General features: G+C 38.4%; 1 protein-coding gene across 6 annotated transcripts in view; it reads right to left on the reverse strand.

Moving 5' to 3' along the window:
* Positions 1 to 19,635, reverse strand: part of SPAG9 (sperm associated antigen 9) — a 152,316-nt gene that overhangs the window by 60,123 nt on the left and 72,558 nt on the right. For all 6 annotated transcript variants that reach the window (XM_010842846.1, XM_010842843.1, XM_010842845.1 and 3 more), the window contains one exon: positions 16,957 to 17,107. In XM_010842846.1, coding sequence (XP_010841148.1) covers positions 16,957 to 17,107 — 151 coding nt within the window. The remainder of the gene's footprint in view (positions 1 to 16,956; positions 17,108 to 19,635) is intronic.

The following is a 19,635-nucleotide window of genomic DNA, read 5'->3' on the forward strand; positions in this document are numbered from 1 at the left end:
GACGCCATTAAGACGTCCTCTTCAATGACACGTGTAGGTGACGCAAGTGGAGACTCCCTGGGCGGTCAAGTCTCTAACAAATGTACTTGTTTTGTAACGCCACTCAAAGTCTTTCAATCTTTAAGAAACTCTATTATAGGCTTTCAAGTCACTAAACAATGCCCACAAAATGAAGGAATCGGACTTGGGGTTCCAGTGCTGTAACTACAAGTGCTGTGCAAGATAACAAGTCCTGGTGAGATGCGAAGAAATTAGGACCCCTGTGTACTGCTGGTGGGGTGATATGATGGTGCAACTGCTATGGAAAACAGTATAACATTTCCTTATAAAATTAAAAATAGAAACACCATATGATCCAGCACTACCCCTTCTGCTTATAAAACCAAAAGATTTGGAGACAGGGATTCAAAGAGAGATTTACACACTCACATTCACAGCAGAACTATTCATAGTAATCAACAAGTGGAAGCGACCCAAATGTCCAACAAGGGATGAAATGTATAAACAAAATATGGTGTATAAATATATATATATATGTATGTATATATATGTATACACACAATGGAATATTATTCAGCTTTAAAATGGGAGGAAATCCTGTGATTTCCTTGACACAGTATGGATCAATCTTGAGGATATTATGCTAAGTGAAATAAGCTACTCACAAAAAAACAAATACAAGATGATTTCACTTACATGAGGTATCTAAAGTGGTCACATTCATAGAAACACTAAGTAGAGTGGTAGTTGACAGTGCTGAGGGGAGGGACCGAAAGAGGAGTTTAATGAGTATACGGCTTCAGATGTGCAAGATAAAAAAGCTCTAGCAATCTGTTTCACAATAATATGAATATTCTTAACACTACTGAAGTGTATAGTTAAAATGGTTACAACAGTAAACTTTTTTTTTTAAATCACACATACAAAAAAAAGAGAATGAGGGGAAAAAAGAGAACAGGTGCCATTAATTTTAGCTTCACTTGAGATACCATGGTGAAAACAATCTGGTCTTTGTGCTATTTTTCTACTGGTTTTAGATATCAGGCTAGAAGTCTACACACCTTTACAAAATACTTTCTACTGTTCCATTCATCAATGTCTCACATACCCAGTACTGTATAGAATATACATGTCACATATTATTTGCCATTGCCCCATTGCTAGTTATATTCAGAGAGACTATAAAGTAAGTTCACAACTATAAAATAGTCAATTAAGGACAATTTAGAAATGTTCTAATATAGTGTTTTCTTAAGTAGCTTGCCTGATTTCCTCTGAAATAAGCTAAAAAAGAGGGCAAGAAACTCTGCTATATAAACCTGTCTTTAGTGTCAAAGATTTTAAGCCTAATCTAAGCAAAAGACAAACAAATCACAAAATTCTGTGTATACATGTATTTTCTAGAGAGCTTCATAACTTTAATCTGATTCCTAGAGGAATCCGTGACCCAAAGAAACACTAAGAACCACTAAGATGAAATAAGTCTAGCTCTGTGTTATACTATAGGTTCAAAAAAATTTAGCTTATTAAAACAGAGGCATAGATGACCTACTTCTGAAGATATTTCTGAAAATGATACTGGTTCCACTGTTATGAACCAGGTGATGGCCTTACCCTGGTTAACCCTGATCTAGTGGGTAGGATACAGTCTTATTTTGCCCTTATATCCCCAGTGCCTAGCATATCAAGCCTGACATGAAGTAGGCTCTCAAATGATGTTTGCTGAATGGTGCCCCGACAGGCACTAAACAAATCTGTTTAACTAGAGAGGCAGCCCATGGTGAAATGACTTACTAGGCTGTCTCCAGGATACTTTCAAGTTGTGTATGTTCTGCCCCGAGGATGGTATTTGTGCAAACATAGAAGTCTTCTTACCCAGAGCTGTATAAAGAGAAATAAGCTGAACTTCCATAGGATTTACTTATTCTATTCTCTCCTTTATAGATTACAGTAAAGCCCTAGCAACCGCTGTAGAAGAAATAATTTTCTTTCATTTCAGTGGGCTTCCCTGGTGGCTCAGCTGGTAAAAAAAAATCCGCCTGCAATGTGGGAGACCTGGGTTTGATCCCTGGGTTGGGAAGATCCCCTGGAAAAGGGAAAGGCTACCCAGTCCAGTATTCTGACCTGAAGAATTCCATAGACTGTGTAGTCCACGGGGTCACAAAGAATCAGACATGACTGAGAGACTTTCACTCACTCAGTGAATAACATCAGTAGTCTTCCAAATTGAGCATTTGATATCTAGAGAGCGGCAGTTGAGGAAGTAACCAAAAGTTAATCACTTTCATCTACTTTTTGCAAAATGTTTTGAAAGCCCATTCTCACCTCCTGTTCTATAGCCTTCAGAGGTTCAGGGCTAGTTCTGACCTGGGAATAGGGAAATATTATAAAAGAGAAAAAAATTCATATATTTACTAGGTGTCAGCATATGTCTAAGTATCTTTGGCTTGTGCTACCTCTCAGGATAACAAGGTCCATCTCTATTTTCTACTTTGTTCAAACCAGGGTTTGGGGGTTTTGTTTTGACTTAAAATCACCTCCTTTAAGTCTCTATTTTAAGCCATATCATGACTCAAAAGCCACCACTTGGGTCCTATCTTACCCTATACTTTGTCAATAAGCAGTTTATCACTTAACCGTTTTTTCTATTCATAAAGGCTTCCCTGGTGCCTCAGTGGTAAAGAATCCGCCTGCCAATGCAGGAGAGACTGATCAGGAAGATCCCACATGCCACAGAGCAACTAAGCCCAAGCCACAACTATTGAACCTATGCTCTAGAGTCCATGCTCTGCAACAAAAGAAGCCATCACAATGAGAAGCCCACACAACATAACTAGCCCCTGCTTGCTGCAACTAAAGAAAAGCCCAAACAGCAACAAAGACCCAAATGAACTGAAGCAAAAGTCACTCAGTTGTGTTGGACTTTTGTGACCCCATGGACTACACAGTCCATGGAATTCTTCTGGCCATAATAGTAGAGTGGGAGTAAGTTTCCTTCTCCACGGGATCTTCCCAACTCAGGGATAGAACCCAGGTCTCCTGCACTGCAGGCGGATTCTTTACCATCTGAGCCACCAGGGAAGCCCAAGAATACTGGAGTGGGTAGCCTATCCCTTCTCCAGCGGATCGTCCCAACCCAGGAATCGAACCAGGGTCTCCTGCACTTCAGGTGGATTCTTTACCAGCTGAGCTACCAAGGAATCCCCTCAAAAGAGAAATCTTCTTGAAATGTATCCTAATCATCTTGAGTAATTAACATAGTAAATATTCCAATTTAGCATACTTGGCGGAGAAGGCAATGGCACCCCACTCCAGTACTCTTGCCTGGAAAATCCCATGGATGGAGGAGCCAGGCAAGCTGCAGTCCATGGGGTCGTGAAGAGCTGGACATGACTGAATGACTTCACTTTCACTTTCATGCACTGGAGAAGGAAATGGCAACCCATTCCAGTGTTCTTGCCTAGAGAATCCCAGGGACGGCAGAGCCTGGTGGGCTGCCATCTATGGGGTTGCACAGAGTCGGACACGACTGAAGCGACTTAGCAGCAGCAGCGGCAGCAGCAGCATACTTGGAAATGCTAAACACACTCTTTTTCCTCCTGCCTCACCCCCTATCATTTCTGAAACTGATAGAGAACACTAATAATTAAAGGGTGACCAAGATTCAAATCCTTTCTCAAAAAACACTTATTTACTTATATTCTCTACTTGTACATTTGCCCTCTTTGAGACAACAGTGTTTCTCTTAAACAGAAAACAACTTCAAGTTTTAAATATTCTTAGTCTGGAAATCCATCAGTCTTTTTGAAAGTCTAAAATATAGCTGTGCTGCACTCTCTTAGTTCCGACCCAAAAAAGTACAGATGAACAAGAAAAGATTCATTTTTTTCTAAATGAAACATAACTGACTTACAACATTATATTAGTTTCATGTGTATAATACAGTGGTTTGGTATTTTTAGACATTAGAAAATGACCACCAAGTCTAAGTAACAACTGTTGCCATACAAAGTTATTGCAATATTATTGACTGTATTCCCCATGCTGTACATTATATCTCTTTGAATTCTTTATTCTATGAATGTAGCTTTGTATCTCCCTCACCTATTTCACTCATCTCCTCACACCCTACTCCCTTCCGGAAACTTCAATTTGTCCTCTGTACCTATGAGTCCGCTTCTGTTTTATGTTTGTTCATTTTGCTTTGTGTTTTTAGGTTCCACATATGACAGAAATCACATGGTATTTGTCTTTCACTGACTGATTTTTTTCACTTGGCGTATACCCTCTAGGTCTAACCATGTTATCAAAACTGGCAAGATTTTTTTATAAGGTTGGATGATATTCCATTTAATATACCACCGCATGATTCACTTTGTACAAACCAGACTGCATCTCCTTTAATATCTGTTTACACGAGCTTTGATTTTGGATTCTCATCTTTAACTCTTCTCAACTAACATTTCATCAAAAGCTAGGTAAATAACTCTAAATAAAAACGAAAAGATTGTGAATATGTACTTCAAAATGGAAAACAAAAAGCTGCAGGAAATACTTAAAAGAGCATAAACTCATTTATCTTACAAAGACATATATGAGTATGTATTATCTATGTGCAATATAGACTTCCCTGATAGAATCCACCTGCCATGCAGGAGACCCCAGTTCGATTCCTGGGTTGGGAAGATCCCCTGGAGAAGGGATAGGCTCCTCACGCTGATATTCTTGGGCTTCCCTGTGGCTCAGCTGGTAAAGAATCTGATCGCAATGTGGGAGACCTGGGTTCAATCCCTGGGTTGGCAATGTGGGAGACCTGGGTTTGATCCCTGGGTTGGGAAGATCCCCTGGAGAAGGGAAAGGCTACCCACTCCAGTATAATCCATGGGGTCACAAAGAGTCGGACACGACTGAGCAACTTTTACTTTCACTTTTCATGTGCAGATGTGAAGAAAGGAGCATGAAGAATATACCAACTGAGGATACACCAATAACTGAGGGGAAGGAATGGAATTTACATTTTTTACTCTAGATTCAATATATTTGATTGTGAAACCTTATTAATATAACCTTTTAAAAGAATTACTAAGCCTGCTTTATAAAATATGTGATCTCAGATCAACTTTACATTTCTAGCATCTGGCATTGTTTGTGACCCAGTAGGTATCAAAGTTTTTTAATGTAAAAAGCAAAGTAATTTTTCTTCAACAGAAAATACTTAAAGCTATTTTCCTAAGAGTTTGTTTAAACATTAAATATCAATAGTAATAAATATGCATGTGCCAATTACTACAAAAGAAGTCACATTAGAAATATAAGGTTTAAATACCATCATTTTTAACAGTGTTATTTTTAACCAATCAAGTTTTACTAGTTTCCATTCTCAACATACACAAGCAAGCATCTGGGTCAACACACAACATAATAAATATGCCAAAAAGAGGGGGGGAGAAAATCTTATTTATTAACATTAACACCCAGTAAAAAAGAACTAATCTACTGCATCTTTTCTACGCAAGAGTTTAAAAGGGCCTTCCCTTTTAAGTATGAATCTTATAATGTTGTCAGTTATACCTCAATAAAAATGAATGAATGAATGAATGGGAAAGTACCAAAATATTAAGAAGAGTAAATCTTAACTCAGTTTTCCCTTTAAACCCCCATTGTCAGCTGTGGATGATTCCTGAAGTTATCAAATAAGGATATACCTGAGTGGGAAAGTTGGTAAATAACAACTGAAGTTAAGGACTTGCCTGGTGGTGCAGTAGTTAAGAATCTGCCTGCCACTGCCGGGGCCATGGGTTTGATCCCTACTCTGGGACGATTTCACATGCCATGGGGAAACTAAGTCCATGTACCACAACTACTGAGCCCACACTCTAGAGCCCGTGTTGCAACTATGGAGCCTCCATGCTCTACAGCCGCTGATCCGCCACTAGAGAAGCCACGGCAACGAGAAGCCTGTGCGCTACCACGCTCGCCACAGCTACAGAAAGCCGGGGCAGCAACAAAGACCGGTGCAGCTAAAGTAATACATTTGTATTATTATTTAATATTATTCAATTATTGCTGGATGTATTTTGAGATTTATAAATAAGTCTCAATTATTAAATAAGTCTTAATTTGAGAATTATTAAATAACAATTATTTAATATTAATATTAAATAATATTCCTTATGCTCTGTCCCAAGGAAACCAAAAAAAAATTACAACATATAATCCATTTTTTTTTGCATCCCAGCATATATTTTGAAAACTTTTACACTGATACCAAAGACAGGCAAAGACACTACAAGAAAATTACAAATATCCTTTACAACTACTGACATAGAAGTACTGAACAAAACACAAGCAAACCAAAGCAGTACATTAAAAGGTTTATACACTATGATCAAATGGGATTTATTCCTGGAATTTTAGAATGGGTCAACAGACAAAAATTAATCCATGTGATATGTCACCTTAATAGAATGAAGGAAAAAAACCCCAAATCATCTCAATTGATGCAATAACAGAATGACAAAATTCCACATCTTTTCACAATAAAAACACTTAGTGAACGAGAAACAGAAAGAAACTCACTATGATGAAAGCCATATATGAAAACCATGGCTAAAAACATACTCAGTGGTAAAAGACTAAGTTTCCCCTTAGAATTAGGGACAATGTCCACTTTTGCCACTTCAGTAAATATTATATTAGAGGTTGTAGGCAGAGCAAACAGACAGGCGTTCAAATCAGAAAAGAAGAAGTAAAATTATTTCTATTCACTGACAACACGATCTTATATCGAGAAAACCCTAAAGATTACACACACAAAGTTAAAGCTAATAAATGAATTCAGCAAAGTTCCAAGATACAAAATCAACACACAAAAATCAGTTGCAACAAACAATCCAAGAAGATAATTAAGAAAACAACTCCATTTACAATAGCATAAAAAGAATAAAATACTTAGGAATAAATGTAACCTCTAATCAAAGTCTCAATGGTGATGAAGCTTTGAAACGAGAGAGGCGGTGGTTATACAACATTGCGAATGCACTAAACGCCACCTGACTGTATACTTTAAAATGGTTCATCATGTTTTGTCCAGGCAATACCCAGCTTGCTTGCTTTCTCTTTCCTCCCAATATTTTACTTTTAGAATTTTTCAGTGAACACCCACATACTCATCCCTCGTTTCTACCCATTAGCATTTTACTATTCTACTCTTTACTATTCTTTATCACATAACTACCCACCTTTCTACCAGTCCAAGATGCATTTCAAAGACACTGTCATCACCAATACACTTCAGCCCTAAACATTTCAGCACACGTGTCATCAACTAGAGCTCAGTATCTGTTTTACGTATTTTTGAGTTAAACTTACATAAAATGCACAAACTGTATTTTGCTGAGTGTTGACATACGCACCCATCTGTCTAACCCAACCCCCTATCAAGATACAGTACATTACCATCATCCTAGATATTTCCCTCAGGCCCTTTCTTAGTCAATCCCACTCACATCCCACCAGAGACAACTACTGTTCTAATTTTGTCCCGACCATACATTCATTTTCCATTATATAAAACTTCATATAGTTGGTACCACAGAACATGTATTCTTTTATCTAAGACTTCCATCATTCAGCATGATGTCTTTGAGAACTGCTTCTCTTTTAGGCCTCCAATTTTGTAATTCAGAGCTAGGAGGATGCTCCCAGATCAATTAAAAAAAAAAAAGCAGAAATTGAGCAATTCACAAGACATATAAAGTGAAAGGGAGAAAAAAAGTAAAGTGAAGTGTGATTCATACAGTACTTGTAGGGAAAAAAAAAAGATGTAAGCTTTCATATGCTTAAAATAATTCAGGAAGGACACAAGAAACTGGTTATAGAAGTTGCCTCGAGGGAGGGGAAAGACACTAAAAGAGAGATTTTTTTGGTAAAAAACTGAAGCATTATACACGTACAAGTAAGTTCACATACCACAAGTGTACAGCTCAATTTTCACAAACTGAATACATCTGAGTAAGCTGCACTTAGAACAGGAGTCAGAATCTTGTCAGCACCGTAAAAGCAAAAAAGATAACCCTCCATCACAATTCTTCTGGGGGGCTCTGCTGGGTCTTCAGTGCAGTGCGGGATGTCTCCAGTTGCGGCATGTGGGGCCACTCTAGCTGCTGTGTGCACCTCTCGCTGCAGTGGCCTCCCTCGTTGTGGGGCACGGGCTTCAGGGCACACGGGCTTCAGTAGTTGCAGCTCCCGGGCTCCAGAGCACAAGCCCAGTGGTTGTGGGCTTAGCTGCTCCAAAGCATGTGGGATCTTCCCGGCCCAGGGATCGAACCTGTGTCTCTTGCATTGGAAGGCAGATCCTTTACCACTGAGCCACCAGGAAGCCCGCTTCTGTTGTTTATACTCTGGTTTTTGGCTATGAGGCATGTGGGATCTTCTGACATTTTAACTGTGGCTTGGGACATCTTGTTTGGGACTCACTGCTTTCTGGACTTGGCTGTCTGGTTTCTTTGCCAGATTAAGAGACTTATTAAATAAGTTTTAATAAGCAATAATTTAATAACTCATTAAATAAGCCTCAATTATTAATAAATAAGTCTTAATTTGAGTATTATTTACTATTAATAATCTCAAGCAAAACATAAAATATTATAACAAATAATCCATTTTTCTTAAAACTATTTTTATTTTACTCTACTGTAAATACTCATATAAAAATCCAAAGGAAAAATAATGTATAATATGAACCAATGGAAAAACCCAACATAAGGATCAAAGGAAGAAAGGGCCTAGAAGCAATCACATTCCAATCCATAAGCACATTTAGCGCCTAGATCTTGGTTCCTAAATATTTTCTCCAATAAACAGAACTAGGGTTTCTTTGAGAAGCAGTCAATTGCACAGCAGGTACAGGGAAAATACAAGAGCCTGGAGCATCTGGTGGTGTCAGGAAGGAAGGACTCAGAAGAGTATGGGCATAAAGGGTATTAGGATGGCTCCTGAAAGAGCTCCTAATGTCCTAAGCTGAAACCATTTGAACAACAAAATAAATACAGTAAGTACCCTACACACAAAACTGCAAGTTTCGAACTTGCAAAAATGAGAACGTGCATTCCATCAATGTCAGGTATGAGTGAAATTGGGAGTCTCCTACTGCTGACGATCTTTCAGCTCCACCATCTCCCATCTTCTCTCCCTCCTCTAGTCAGCAACTCTTCTTGCCTGTTGTACTACTATACTTTTAAAGGTACTGTACTGTAAGATTAAAAAGTTTTCTTTATTTTCTGTGTTTGTTTTTATTTGTGTGAAAAGTATTTATAAACCTGTTACAGCACAGTACCATTTGACTGTTGTGTTAGTTGGGTAACTAGGCTAACTTTGTCAGACTTAAAATTGGATTTAGGAAGGTGCTTTGAAAATGGAACTTGTTCGTATGTATGGGACTTACTGTAACAGTGTTGGATAACCTACAGAATAAAATAATATCTATTAGTTCAAACAAGGAAAGAAAGGAGGGAATGAGTAGCTCTCCCTTCCCAAAGAATTCCAGTTAATAAATGCAGAATGAAGAAAATAGAAAATAAGCATGAGAACACCACAGTAATGATTATTGTAGCTAAGAGTCACTGATGGGTACTAAAATCAGTAAATGAAAGTTTGAGAAACAGGATATCAGCACAGTCTCAAAATATATCCACCAAGATATTTATTAATCAAATTATAAAGAGAAAAACAATAACTTTACAGTGGAGAAATCCAACATACACTAGATGAACCAAGCAATCAAGGTTAACATCACCATTACAGCATGCTGCTTCTGTAGCAACCTTATTAAAAACATATAGCCTCAATCTAACCATGAGAAACCATCAGAGAAGCCCAAATTTACAGACAGTCTACAAAATAACCAACCAGTATTCTTTCAGCTTGAAGGTCATGAAAGACAAGCAAAGACTGAGAAGCTCACATATTAGAAGGGACTGAGGCAACATAACTCAATGCAATGTGGGATCCTGGACTGGATCCTGGAACCAAAAAAGAACACTAGTGAGAAAATTGGCAAAATCTGAATAAAAGTCTGTAGTTCAGCTAATAGTATTGTACCAATGTTAATTTTTTAGTTTTAATCATCTTATCGTGGTTAGTTAATATTGGTGGATGGCAGGTGATGGGTATCGTTCCCTCTGTACTGTTTTTGCAACTTCTCTCTAAGTCTAAAATGTCTAAAAACGAAATGTTAAAAAAAAAACAAAAAACAACCAAGAGCATTAACTGTTTTGAAATGTAAAATCATACATGCATTTTACGACAGGATTTTTAATCACAGAAGACACAAGGGTAAGGTTTAACTACTACAAAGATTCAAGCTTGGGAAAACTCAAGAAATAGGAACGACTAAACATAAATGGAGGAGGATGGAAAATTCTTCTAAACAAGAATGCTGGCTCTGTTCAGGCATTTTTCGTTTTGCATGCTAAGCACATCCTCTGAAGAATGCAGCACGCATTGACTGCTGGCTTTATACACCAAACCCTGCTAACAAGACCTTCTCACAGAAGCTCCACTCAAGTAGTTCAAGTCATGCAGTTTTAAAAGAACTCTAAAACTTTCGTAAGTAGGTACCAACCCAATTGCTTTTAGCTAAAATTGTTTTTTCTCCGTTTTAAAAGTCACATTCCATGAATAACCAACAACCTAGGAGACTCTTAAAATGAAAACTAATAACCTTTTTGGATACATATACAGATTTGCACATCCGCATGTCTTAGCCATGTGCAGGTGCATATCCATGCACAGCTGCATATACACATACATACGCGTACACGTGAAACTAGATGGGATCTATGAAATCACTGCCAAAGTGATACCAACCAAGGTCTAAAAACTGTGACAATTTTATGTATAGCATATTTTCAATATTTAAAACATTTTGTTCTCTTTCTATATATGGGCACAAGGGAGAGATATCTGAATTCTAAACTTGTAAAGCAATGAAGAACTTACACAACACAGCTGGTGAGAACACAAATGGCTACCATCCCTTGGCAGGCAATTTGGTGATATCTAGCAAAATCTGATATATGGGCTTTGATTCAGGAATCCCACTTATGGGAACTATAAATACCAGCACAAAATTATGTACAAGGTTTATTCAACTCAGCACTGCTTGTAATGGCAAGAGATTAGGACAAAGTGAGGTGTCCTATCAGTAAAGTAGATTTTAATGGCAGGTGGTATATGTGATCCCTTTCCCCTGGCCCTTCCTCTGCAATTCTGATGTATTATTCATCTTCCTTCATTCCCTTGTTTTCAATTTCTTTTTACATTGGACTCTTCTTCTAAGCACACAAACAACCCAGTCTGTCCCATTTTTGTTGTTGTTGGCTTGTTTTTAATTTTATAGGGCTCTAGAGGATGCGCAGGGAAATATCTCTGCAAGTTATGCCTCACTAGGAAAATGTCCATTCTAACTTTTCTGGGATAGTTTTTGGAGCTTTTCCTTTTTCTTGGAGCCACCATTCTTGCTTCCCTGATAGCTCAGTTTGTAAAGGGGCTTCCCTGATAGCTCAGTTGGTAAAGAATCCACCTGCAAGGCAGGAGACCCTGGTTCAATTCCTGGGTCGGGAAGATCTGCTGGAGAAGGGATAGGCCACCCACTCCAGTATTCTTGGGCTTCCCTTGTGGCTCAGCCGGTAAAGTATCTGCCTGCAATCTGGAAGACCTGGGTTCAGTCCCAGGGTTGGGAAGATCCCCTAGAGAAGGGAAAGGCTATCCACTCCACTATTCTGGCCTGGAGAATTCGATGGACTGTACAGTCCATGGGGTCGCAAAGAATCGGACAGGACTGAGTGACTTTCACTTTCTGTTATTGCTAGCAGAAGCCTCTTAAAGTCTACTGCTGAGTGGGTGCGCCTTGGAAGAGAATTTCCTCTTTTTTGGGGGGGACCCTCGTTTCCTGACTCTTCAGGGTCATTAACTGATTCCTCTTTGGGAAAACTTGGAAAGACTTCTACAGTCAGCTGTCTCTTCAATATTGCTACTAACTAGCTCCTCCTTGGAAAAAGATTTCTTTTTCTTGGATTTGGAGGTAATAAGATGGGTCTTCCATTCCATTCTCCCAGGGAGCCTCCTCAGACTTTTGCTTTTTCTTCTTTTGGAGTCTTTTACTTGTCTCCTCATTCCTCTGGGGCACTACTGTTTTCTGAAGATGCCAGGGCAATCACAGCCAGCCTTTTCTTTTCCTTATTCAAGTGTTTCTTCTGTTTCTCCAGCTTCCTAGTAATCTCAGCAGCTACTTTATCTGCCTGAATCATTGCCTCCTTCATGACATGCAGATTTCTTTTGTGGAACCTCTCCAATCTAATACACAGAAGGACAGTCCCTCCTCAACTTGTTCTCGAAGCTTCTCCCCAAATACACTGGTGGGTACCTCAGAGAAGCAATCAAATTGTGAGGCAATACTGCCTCTATTTTGCCAGGTATTAGGAGAGGTGGCCTCTGGTCTTGGCAGCTGCTTGGTCAATGAAGGTAGAGTGGAAAATGAGTCTGGAAATCTGATCCCTTTGCTGGACCCAGGAAATCACTCAGACACTAGGACTGGCCATCAACCCTACAGCAAGAGGCCTGTTTAAGTGAGAGAGCCCTGATCAGCCATCACCATGAATGTCCCATTCTAAGAGTACTTTTCCCTGTACCCTGGCAAGTCAAGATATCCTTTTACTTTCCTCCAACCACAGCTACTTACTTCTTGAGTAACCTACATACTATTTCCTTTTTTCATGAATATAATTCAGTTGGAGGAACAACCTTACCTTAACATTTTTGACCATTTCCAGCCTTAGCTTTTTAATTTTTACTTATTTACTTATTATTTTTGGGCTTTGCTGAGTCTTGAGCTATCTGGGCTTTTCTCCTGCTGCAGCAAGCAAGGGCTCCCCTCTAGTTTCAGTGCGCAGGATTCTCACTGTGGTGGCATCTCTTGTGGTAGAGCACAGACTCTAGGGGGCAAGGGCATCAGCAGCTGTGGCACGTGGGCTCAGCAGTTATGGTTCCTGGGCTCTCAGCAGTTGTGGCACATAGGCTTAGATGCTCCACAGCATGTGGGGTCTCCCCAGATCAGGGATCAGACCCGTGACACCTGCATTGGCAGGCAGATTCTTTACCACGGAACCACCAGGGAAGTCCCAGTTAGGAACATTTTAAAGAAATGTTTGGTTAAGTCATTTTAAAAATCAATTTTTAAAACAGTATTATACTATTTCAGATAAACTATCATACCTAGTATATCTGCTCCCCCATTCACATCTCCAATTAGGCATGAACCACTGAGCCACCAGGGAAGCCCCCAGCCTTAGCATTTTTATAATACATTTTCAACAGAAAACGTCATTTAACGTAAGAAGTTCCTTTTTACCAATTTCACCAGAAGCCCCCCAGTCAAAAATTTCTGTTAGTGATACAGTATAATACTCTTCTGCTTTCAGCTTTAAACTGATCTCTAAACTAGATTTGAGGACCATCAAAAAGGTGTCAGGTGAAGCTTCAATGTAAGCTGTGGCATTTAGATTGGCCTTGACAGAGTACTTCTACTGGTGGTTAACCTGAGCAGGACACAAATGCGTATGTGGGAAAACTATAAAGAAAAGCAACTGGATGCAAACGTGTGGAGTTCGAGAAAGGTCAGAGATTAAAATTTCTGAAAGCTGATGGGTGGATGGTACTTACAGACATGAAACTTGAGTTACCTAGATTAAGTAGAGCAGAGGGCTGAGTTTTAAGCCCTAGAGAACTCCAACATTTAGAAGTCCAAAATCAGCAAAGGAAAAGGACCTGTGAAGAATACCAGAGACTGGGGGGTTGGAGGGCCTGGGGAGAAGTATCCTGGGAGCAAAGTGAAAAAAAAACATTTCAAGAAGCAGAGAGTATTCAAATGTATCAAATGCTGCTACAACGTAGCAAGGGAATGGGAATTTTTCATGTTTAGAAAGATGGATATTTTGGATAACTGTAAAAAAAGGCACACTGTTGCAGTAAGTAGAATTAAAGTCTCAGAGGAATAGGATGAACAGAAAAAAAAAACCACATTCTTCAACCATGCTAAAGTCTGTCCCCACCTTGAGGTCTTTACAGATGCTATTTGACCATCCTGAAACACATATTCCTCTGGACCTTTCCATGCCTGTACATCTTCTTTTCAGGGCACAAGTTACCACTTCCAAGAGAAATTCCTTAGCTACCCCTTCTTACTACTATTCTCTAGCCCTTTACTTTGTTTTATAAAAACAGTACGTAACACTACTTGAAACTCCATGCTTCCATTTATTTATCTGTTGATTTTCCTAACAAAAATACAATAAACAAGGAATAAATATGTACAAATACTTCTTTTTAAGTTTTTTAAGAACAACATGTATATTTTCTAGGTGCACCAGTCTTGGCAGATATTCCATTACAGTTATCCCTTGTTATCTGCAGGGGATTGTTCCAGAACTCCCTGTGTTTACCAAAATCTACAGATGCTCAAGTTCCTTACATTAAATGGTATAGTATACCTGAAGATATAACCTTGTTGACTACAACTCTCTCACAGGGAGAAATCTGCAATAAAGCAACAAAAAAGGTCCATAAATTTATAATCATGGCCAAATCTCCTTTACTGCCATTCTTCTGCCATAGTTTCCCTGGTTTTCTCACACAACATTTTCACCTTAACCTTATTTCACACAAAAAAAGTGCCAGTAAAATTAATATTACGAGCATACTCTTAATAGAGCTAGGTCATCCTCAAAGTTCTTAGAAAAATGAAAGTTGTAAAACACATTACAATAGAGATGGTCTAGTCCCACTTCTGTCAGACATGGAAACCAAGACTAGTGTGTTTGTTTAATGCAATCTACATGTGAACTCTAAACCCAACTCCCAGGCTTTTGCAAAGTTAGAAAAAGACATCTGATTAATAACAAAGACTTAAGTAAATAGTAAAATATGTCCTGATTATGAGACATATCTCACAAACTTATCCCTTTTGGGGTGGGGGGAGACGCTGCATTGGGTCTGCTGCTACACGTGGGCTTTCTCTAGTGCAGCAAGCAGGGGCTACTCTCTAATTGCAGTGTGAAGGTTTCTCATGGTGATAGCTTCTATTGTTGCAGAGCATGGACTCTAGGGCGCACAGGCTTCAGGAGTTATGGCGCATGACCTCCAGCAGTTGTGGTACATAGGCTTAGCTGCCCCACAGCATGTGGAATCTTCCCAAACCAGGAGTCTAATCCACTTCCCCTGCATTGGCTGGTGGATTCTTAACCACTGGACCACCAGGGGAAGTCCTGTTAAGCCTTTATCTCATTTACTGGCTCCATGTCCACAGTAGAAACAGACTGGATTTCATTTTAAAAACCTCTCTTGGGAATACATACCTTAGTATCCCTAGGGAGGACCCAACTCCCCTGTTCAAATCCATCTGTTAATCACTTTATAACTAGTCAGAGAATGGAAAAAACGTGAAGTTAGGCCTACTGTTAAAAATAGTTTGCAGTGGGAGCAAAGCTATGAAATATTTATTTACTTCTTACTGTTTTGAGCACATTTCAAAGATCAATGAAATGGTTCTAAATGCCTCTACTTACTAGAGCTGAGAAACAGACTATTTACATTATGTCAAAAGAATCTTTCTAACACCTAAAACAAATAATTCATTTGACAAACATGTTCTGAGAGACCACTACGTGCTAGGCACCTTTTCTAAGTGCTAGGGACATGGCAGTAAATAAACCGCATGGATCTTACATTCTTAGTGGAGAGAAACAAAATAAATAAGTAAATGACTTCATATTTTAGAGGTATCATAAGAGCTATCTAAGGGGACTTCCCTGATGCTCCAGTGGCTAAGAATCTGAGCTTCCAGTGCAGGGGCCTGGGTCTATTCTTAGCGAACTAGACCCACATGCCACAACTAAATACCCTGTGTGTCACAACTAAGACTCAGTGCAGCCAAATAAATTAAAAACAAATTAAAAAAAAAAAAAAGAGTTATCTGAGTATTTAAGCCATGATAAGTAATTTGGAGAAAGAGACCAGAAAAGAGAGAGAGAGATGTAAGTAACTCAACTGTATTCATTTAGGTGGTCTGTTTGTTTTATGACAGAGTAGATATACTAATGTAACAAGGTTCCTTTATAATCAGTTCCCTTTATAAATATTCCACTTTATAAGATATAGACTATAACTTCATATATTTTTAATTATTAGTACACTTCAAATATTTTTAATTATTAGTACATCTCCACTCTTAGAATATATTAGTATTTATATTTACAAATTATTTTGTAACAAGTTCTTGGTCAAGAATATAATAACACCAGGCCTTTTTAGCTAAACACACTTCACTTTTGGATATTGCTTTATGAAGGTGTTGAGGAAGTTGTTTTGCTGTCACTCAGCCGTGTCCGACTCTTTACTACGGACCCTGTGGACTGCAGCCTGCCAGGCTCCTTTATCCATGGAATTTTCCAGGCAAGAATACTGGAGTGGGTTGCCACTTCCTTTTGTTTTTTTTTTTAAAGCAAAGCCCTATTAAATTGTGAAGCTTCCCAGCAGTGAACCAAGGATTTTAGGTGGCAATGATTTTCAATTCTTAAAAACATAGGTTCACCGATCACCCCATCCTAAATTCATATAATGTAAATCAAATAGAAACAGCCTAAATGAAATCGAAATGTTGGTCATTAGTATGACAATCAAGATGTAACGATGCTTGACTCTGTTTTCCTATAAAACTTGAAAAATGAGTAATACAAAATGAACTCTTTGGGAAGAACTTATTTCCAATTTAAAAAAAGCATTAGTTTTACCAAAAAAAATGTACACATACTATTTCATTTTCTTCTGGTTGTCTAGCACTTCAATTTGGATAAGAAAGCTTATAAAACAAACTGAAGATTTTCATAGGAGAAAGCTTACCTTCAGACTGGTATGAGAACGTGGTTGACTTAATTCCTGAAATTTCCATTGTTCTGATCCAGGGGTCTCGCCACCTTTCTGAGTGTCAGGCGTAAGCAATCCGTCTCCAGAAGGTAAAGGGAAAATCCCTAATGATATAGGACGTTCTTTTCTATTTGGAGAAGGCAGAAGAACTAAGCATTAATCATTTTTAAGTTTATCCATCATGACTGTAAGTAATAAACCTGGGCTGTCACTGCTCTAGAGTCATCACTCTTGAATAATACTGTGTGCCTATCTGAACACGTAGACTTACCAAAGAGAAAGGGCGAAGTCTCACAACTTAAATTAAGCCCCAAGAAATCAATTAAGAAAGGTAGTAAAAAAAATAGTTTAGAAAATCTTAAGTTACTGATGAGTTCCTTGCTCAGGAAGCAGTCTGTGGTGTGGTTTCACAGCAAGGGGAGCTGCTACAGTTTCACCATGCTTAGGTCAGCCTTAGGGAACTGCAAACGACCCCCACTCCTGCTTCTCTAGGCTTTCCAATTTCTCATATTAATCCCTAAATACTTACCCAAGTCTCTTAGGGTGTGTTTTTTCTGCCTTGAGGAAAATGAATACATGGTTTAAATCAGGCCTACTGATTAAATAGTCAAAAGAACATGTACCAAAAAAAGTTGCCTGCCATTTCAATCAAGAAAGAATAGAATGTTGTCTGCCATTCAGCCATTAGCCACTGTAGCCAGCCTGGATAGAGAGCCCTGAGAGGAATTCAGGATGGAGAAAAACGGGATACTGGCCCTGGATAGTTAAGATACATATTCAAAGAAATAATTTCAGTGAGCCCAGACTCCTCCAGCTTCCCAACCATAGAAAAGCACTAAAATCATTAACTTGAGATGTTTGTCTTTTGTAATTAGCAAAAACTCCTGAGTATCCGAGTTCCTCCCTTGCTTGTTTCGAACAGTTCCTCAGAGCTATCTGAGAGGCTGCCCTGACGGACTATGGTCCTTAAAAACGTCCCTGAGTAAAGCATAATTCTCAACTTTTAGGTTGGGCTCTTTTTGCCCCCAGAGTTTTATCCCCTAAAGTAGGAAAACTATATTTTTCTACAGGAACTCATATTTTTCTGTATGAGTTCCTTTTCATCACAGTATGTATGACAATTCAACTGTCAGTTTTTCCAAACAAGGATGCCCAAAGATTCTTTCAAAAACTGTAGTTTCCAGTGTTTTGTGGGAAATTTCAGTGAATAAGTGTTTCAATTTTAATAATAGAACTTGAACGAGAAACACATCCTTTGTTAATACAAAGGGTTTTTAAAGAGTAGAAGCAAGCCTGGTTCTGAAGGTCATTAACTCAAATGGAAATTCGCTAGAAACCAAACACTAAAGGTTTGGAGCTTCTGGTAAAACTGTAAGAACAGGAACACTGAGGTTATACGTAAAAGTTGGAAAATATTCAGTTTTGCTAAATAAATCTTTATTCTGTAAGCTTATTTTTATACAAAGAAACTTTAAGCCACTTTTGAAATGTGTCCTCATTGAACACAAAGGGTACATTGCTTTCATTCCTAACAACAATCAGGAAGAATTAGTACAACTGTCAAAAGTCTTAAAGATTAGGTGCAGCAAAAGGGTTGAGAGATTGTACTCTATCAATGTTGTATGCACAAAGAAACAGAACAGGACTTTTCTCTACCAGAGTTCACTACTCATCACTTCTTCACACTTGGGATACTTTTCCTATTTGATTTGGGAGAAAAATTCAAACACACATAGGCAGCACAATAAAAGGTTAGATTTTAAAACCAAATCTAAGCTTGTTTTTATGACCTGCCAGAACCACCAAATAACAAAGCAGTCAGCTATTCTGTTTATACAAGATTTTCCCAACTGCTGGTTCAGCAAAAAAGCTTTCATAAGTCCATAGCAAAAAGAGGCATTATTTATTATATCCTTACTGGATAATACAGAACACATTATACACATACATGTTTCCACTTATTGTAGAACCTATTCTTTCTTGAGAATGACTCACCCCTTTCCCCTATCTTTTCTGCTTGATTTTAAAACGCCCTTTATTTCATCAAACGATGGTGACGATGACTGGAAATTTGGGACAGGCAACATATTTTGGGAACTGAAAATCTAAGGATCTTAGACTTACTGGATTACTTATTCTTTTTAACATATCTTGATGACTTAAGCAAAAAAGTGACCAAGAATTTAATCAGATGGAATTTAATGGAACGCTCTCTGACCCCAAATGCATAGAAAAGTAATACAAACTTCATTCGAATTTATCACACTGCCAACAGAAATAAAAACACAGGCCAGTCATGAGTTATATTTCTTTATGAATGAGAACACAATCATTTTCACACATGTCAAATACTGGAAAAGTGTAAAACTACTGGGGGAAGGAGTCAGCTAGGAGTCCAAGCTTTACTTTCCCATTTCTGTTAACTACAAAATCTACAGTTCAAAATACGAGTAAAATTCAAACCTTTACAGTGCTTTTACTTTCCTTGAGAAACTGCTCTACAGAGGGGGAACTTTTCTTCAGAAACTGATAGCTGTCAAGAGGGTCAATGATGCTCTAGGTCATACTGTTTCAACTCTGGAAAAATAGTATTACTACACACCATTCTTCCCTCTTTTTTTTACTGACTTGGAGGGAGGGAGAAGGACATATAAT

The sequence above is a fragment of the Bison bison genome, unplaced genomic scaffold (genome assembly GCF_000754665.1).
Source record: "Bison bison bison isolate TAMUID 2011002044 unplaced genomic scaffold, Bison_UMD1.0 scf7180017864180, whole genome shotgun sequence".
In the NCBI taxonomy this organism is placed as follows: domain Eukaryota; kingdom Metazoa; phylum Chordata; class Mammalia; order Artiodactyla; family Bovidae; genus Bison; species Bison bison.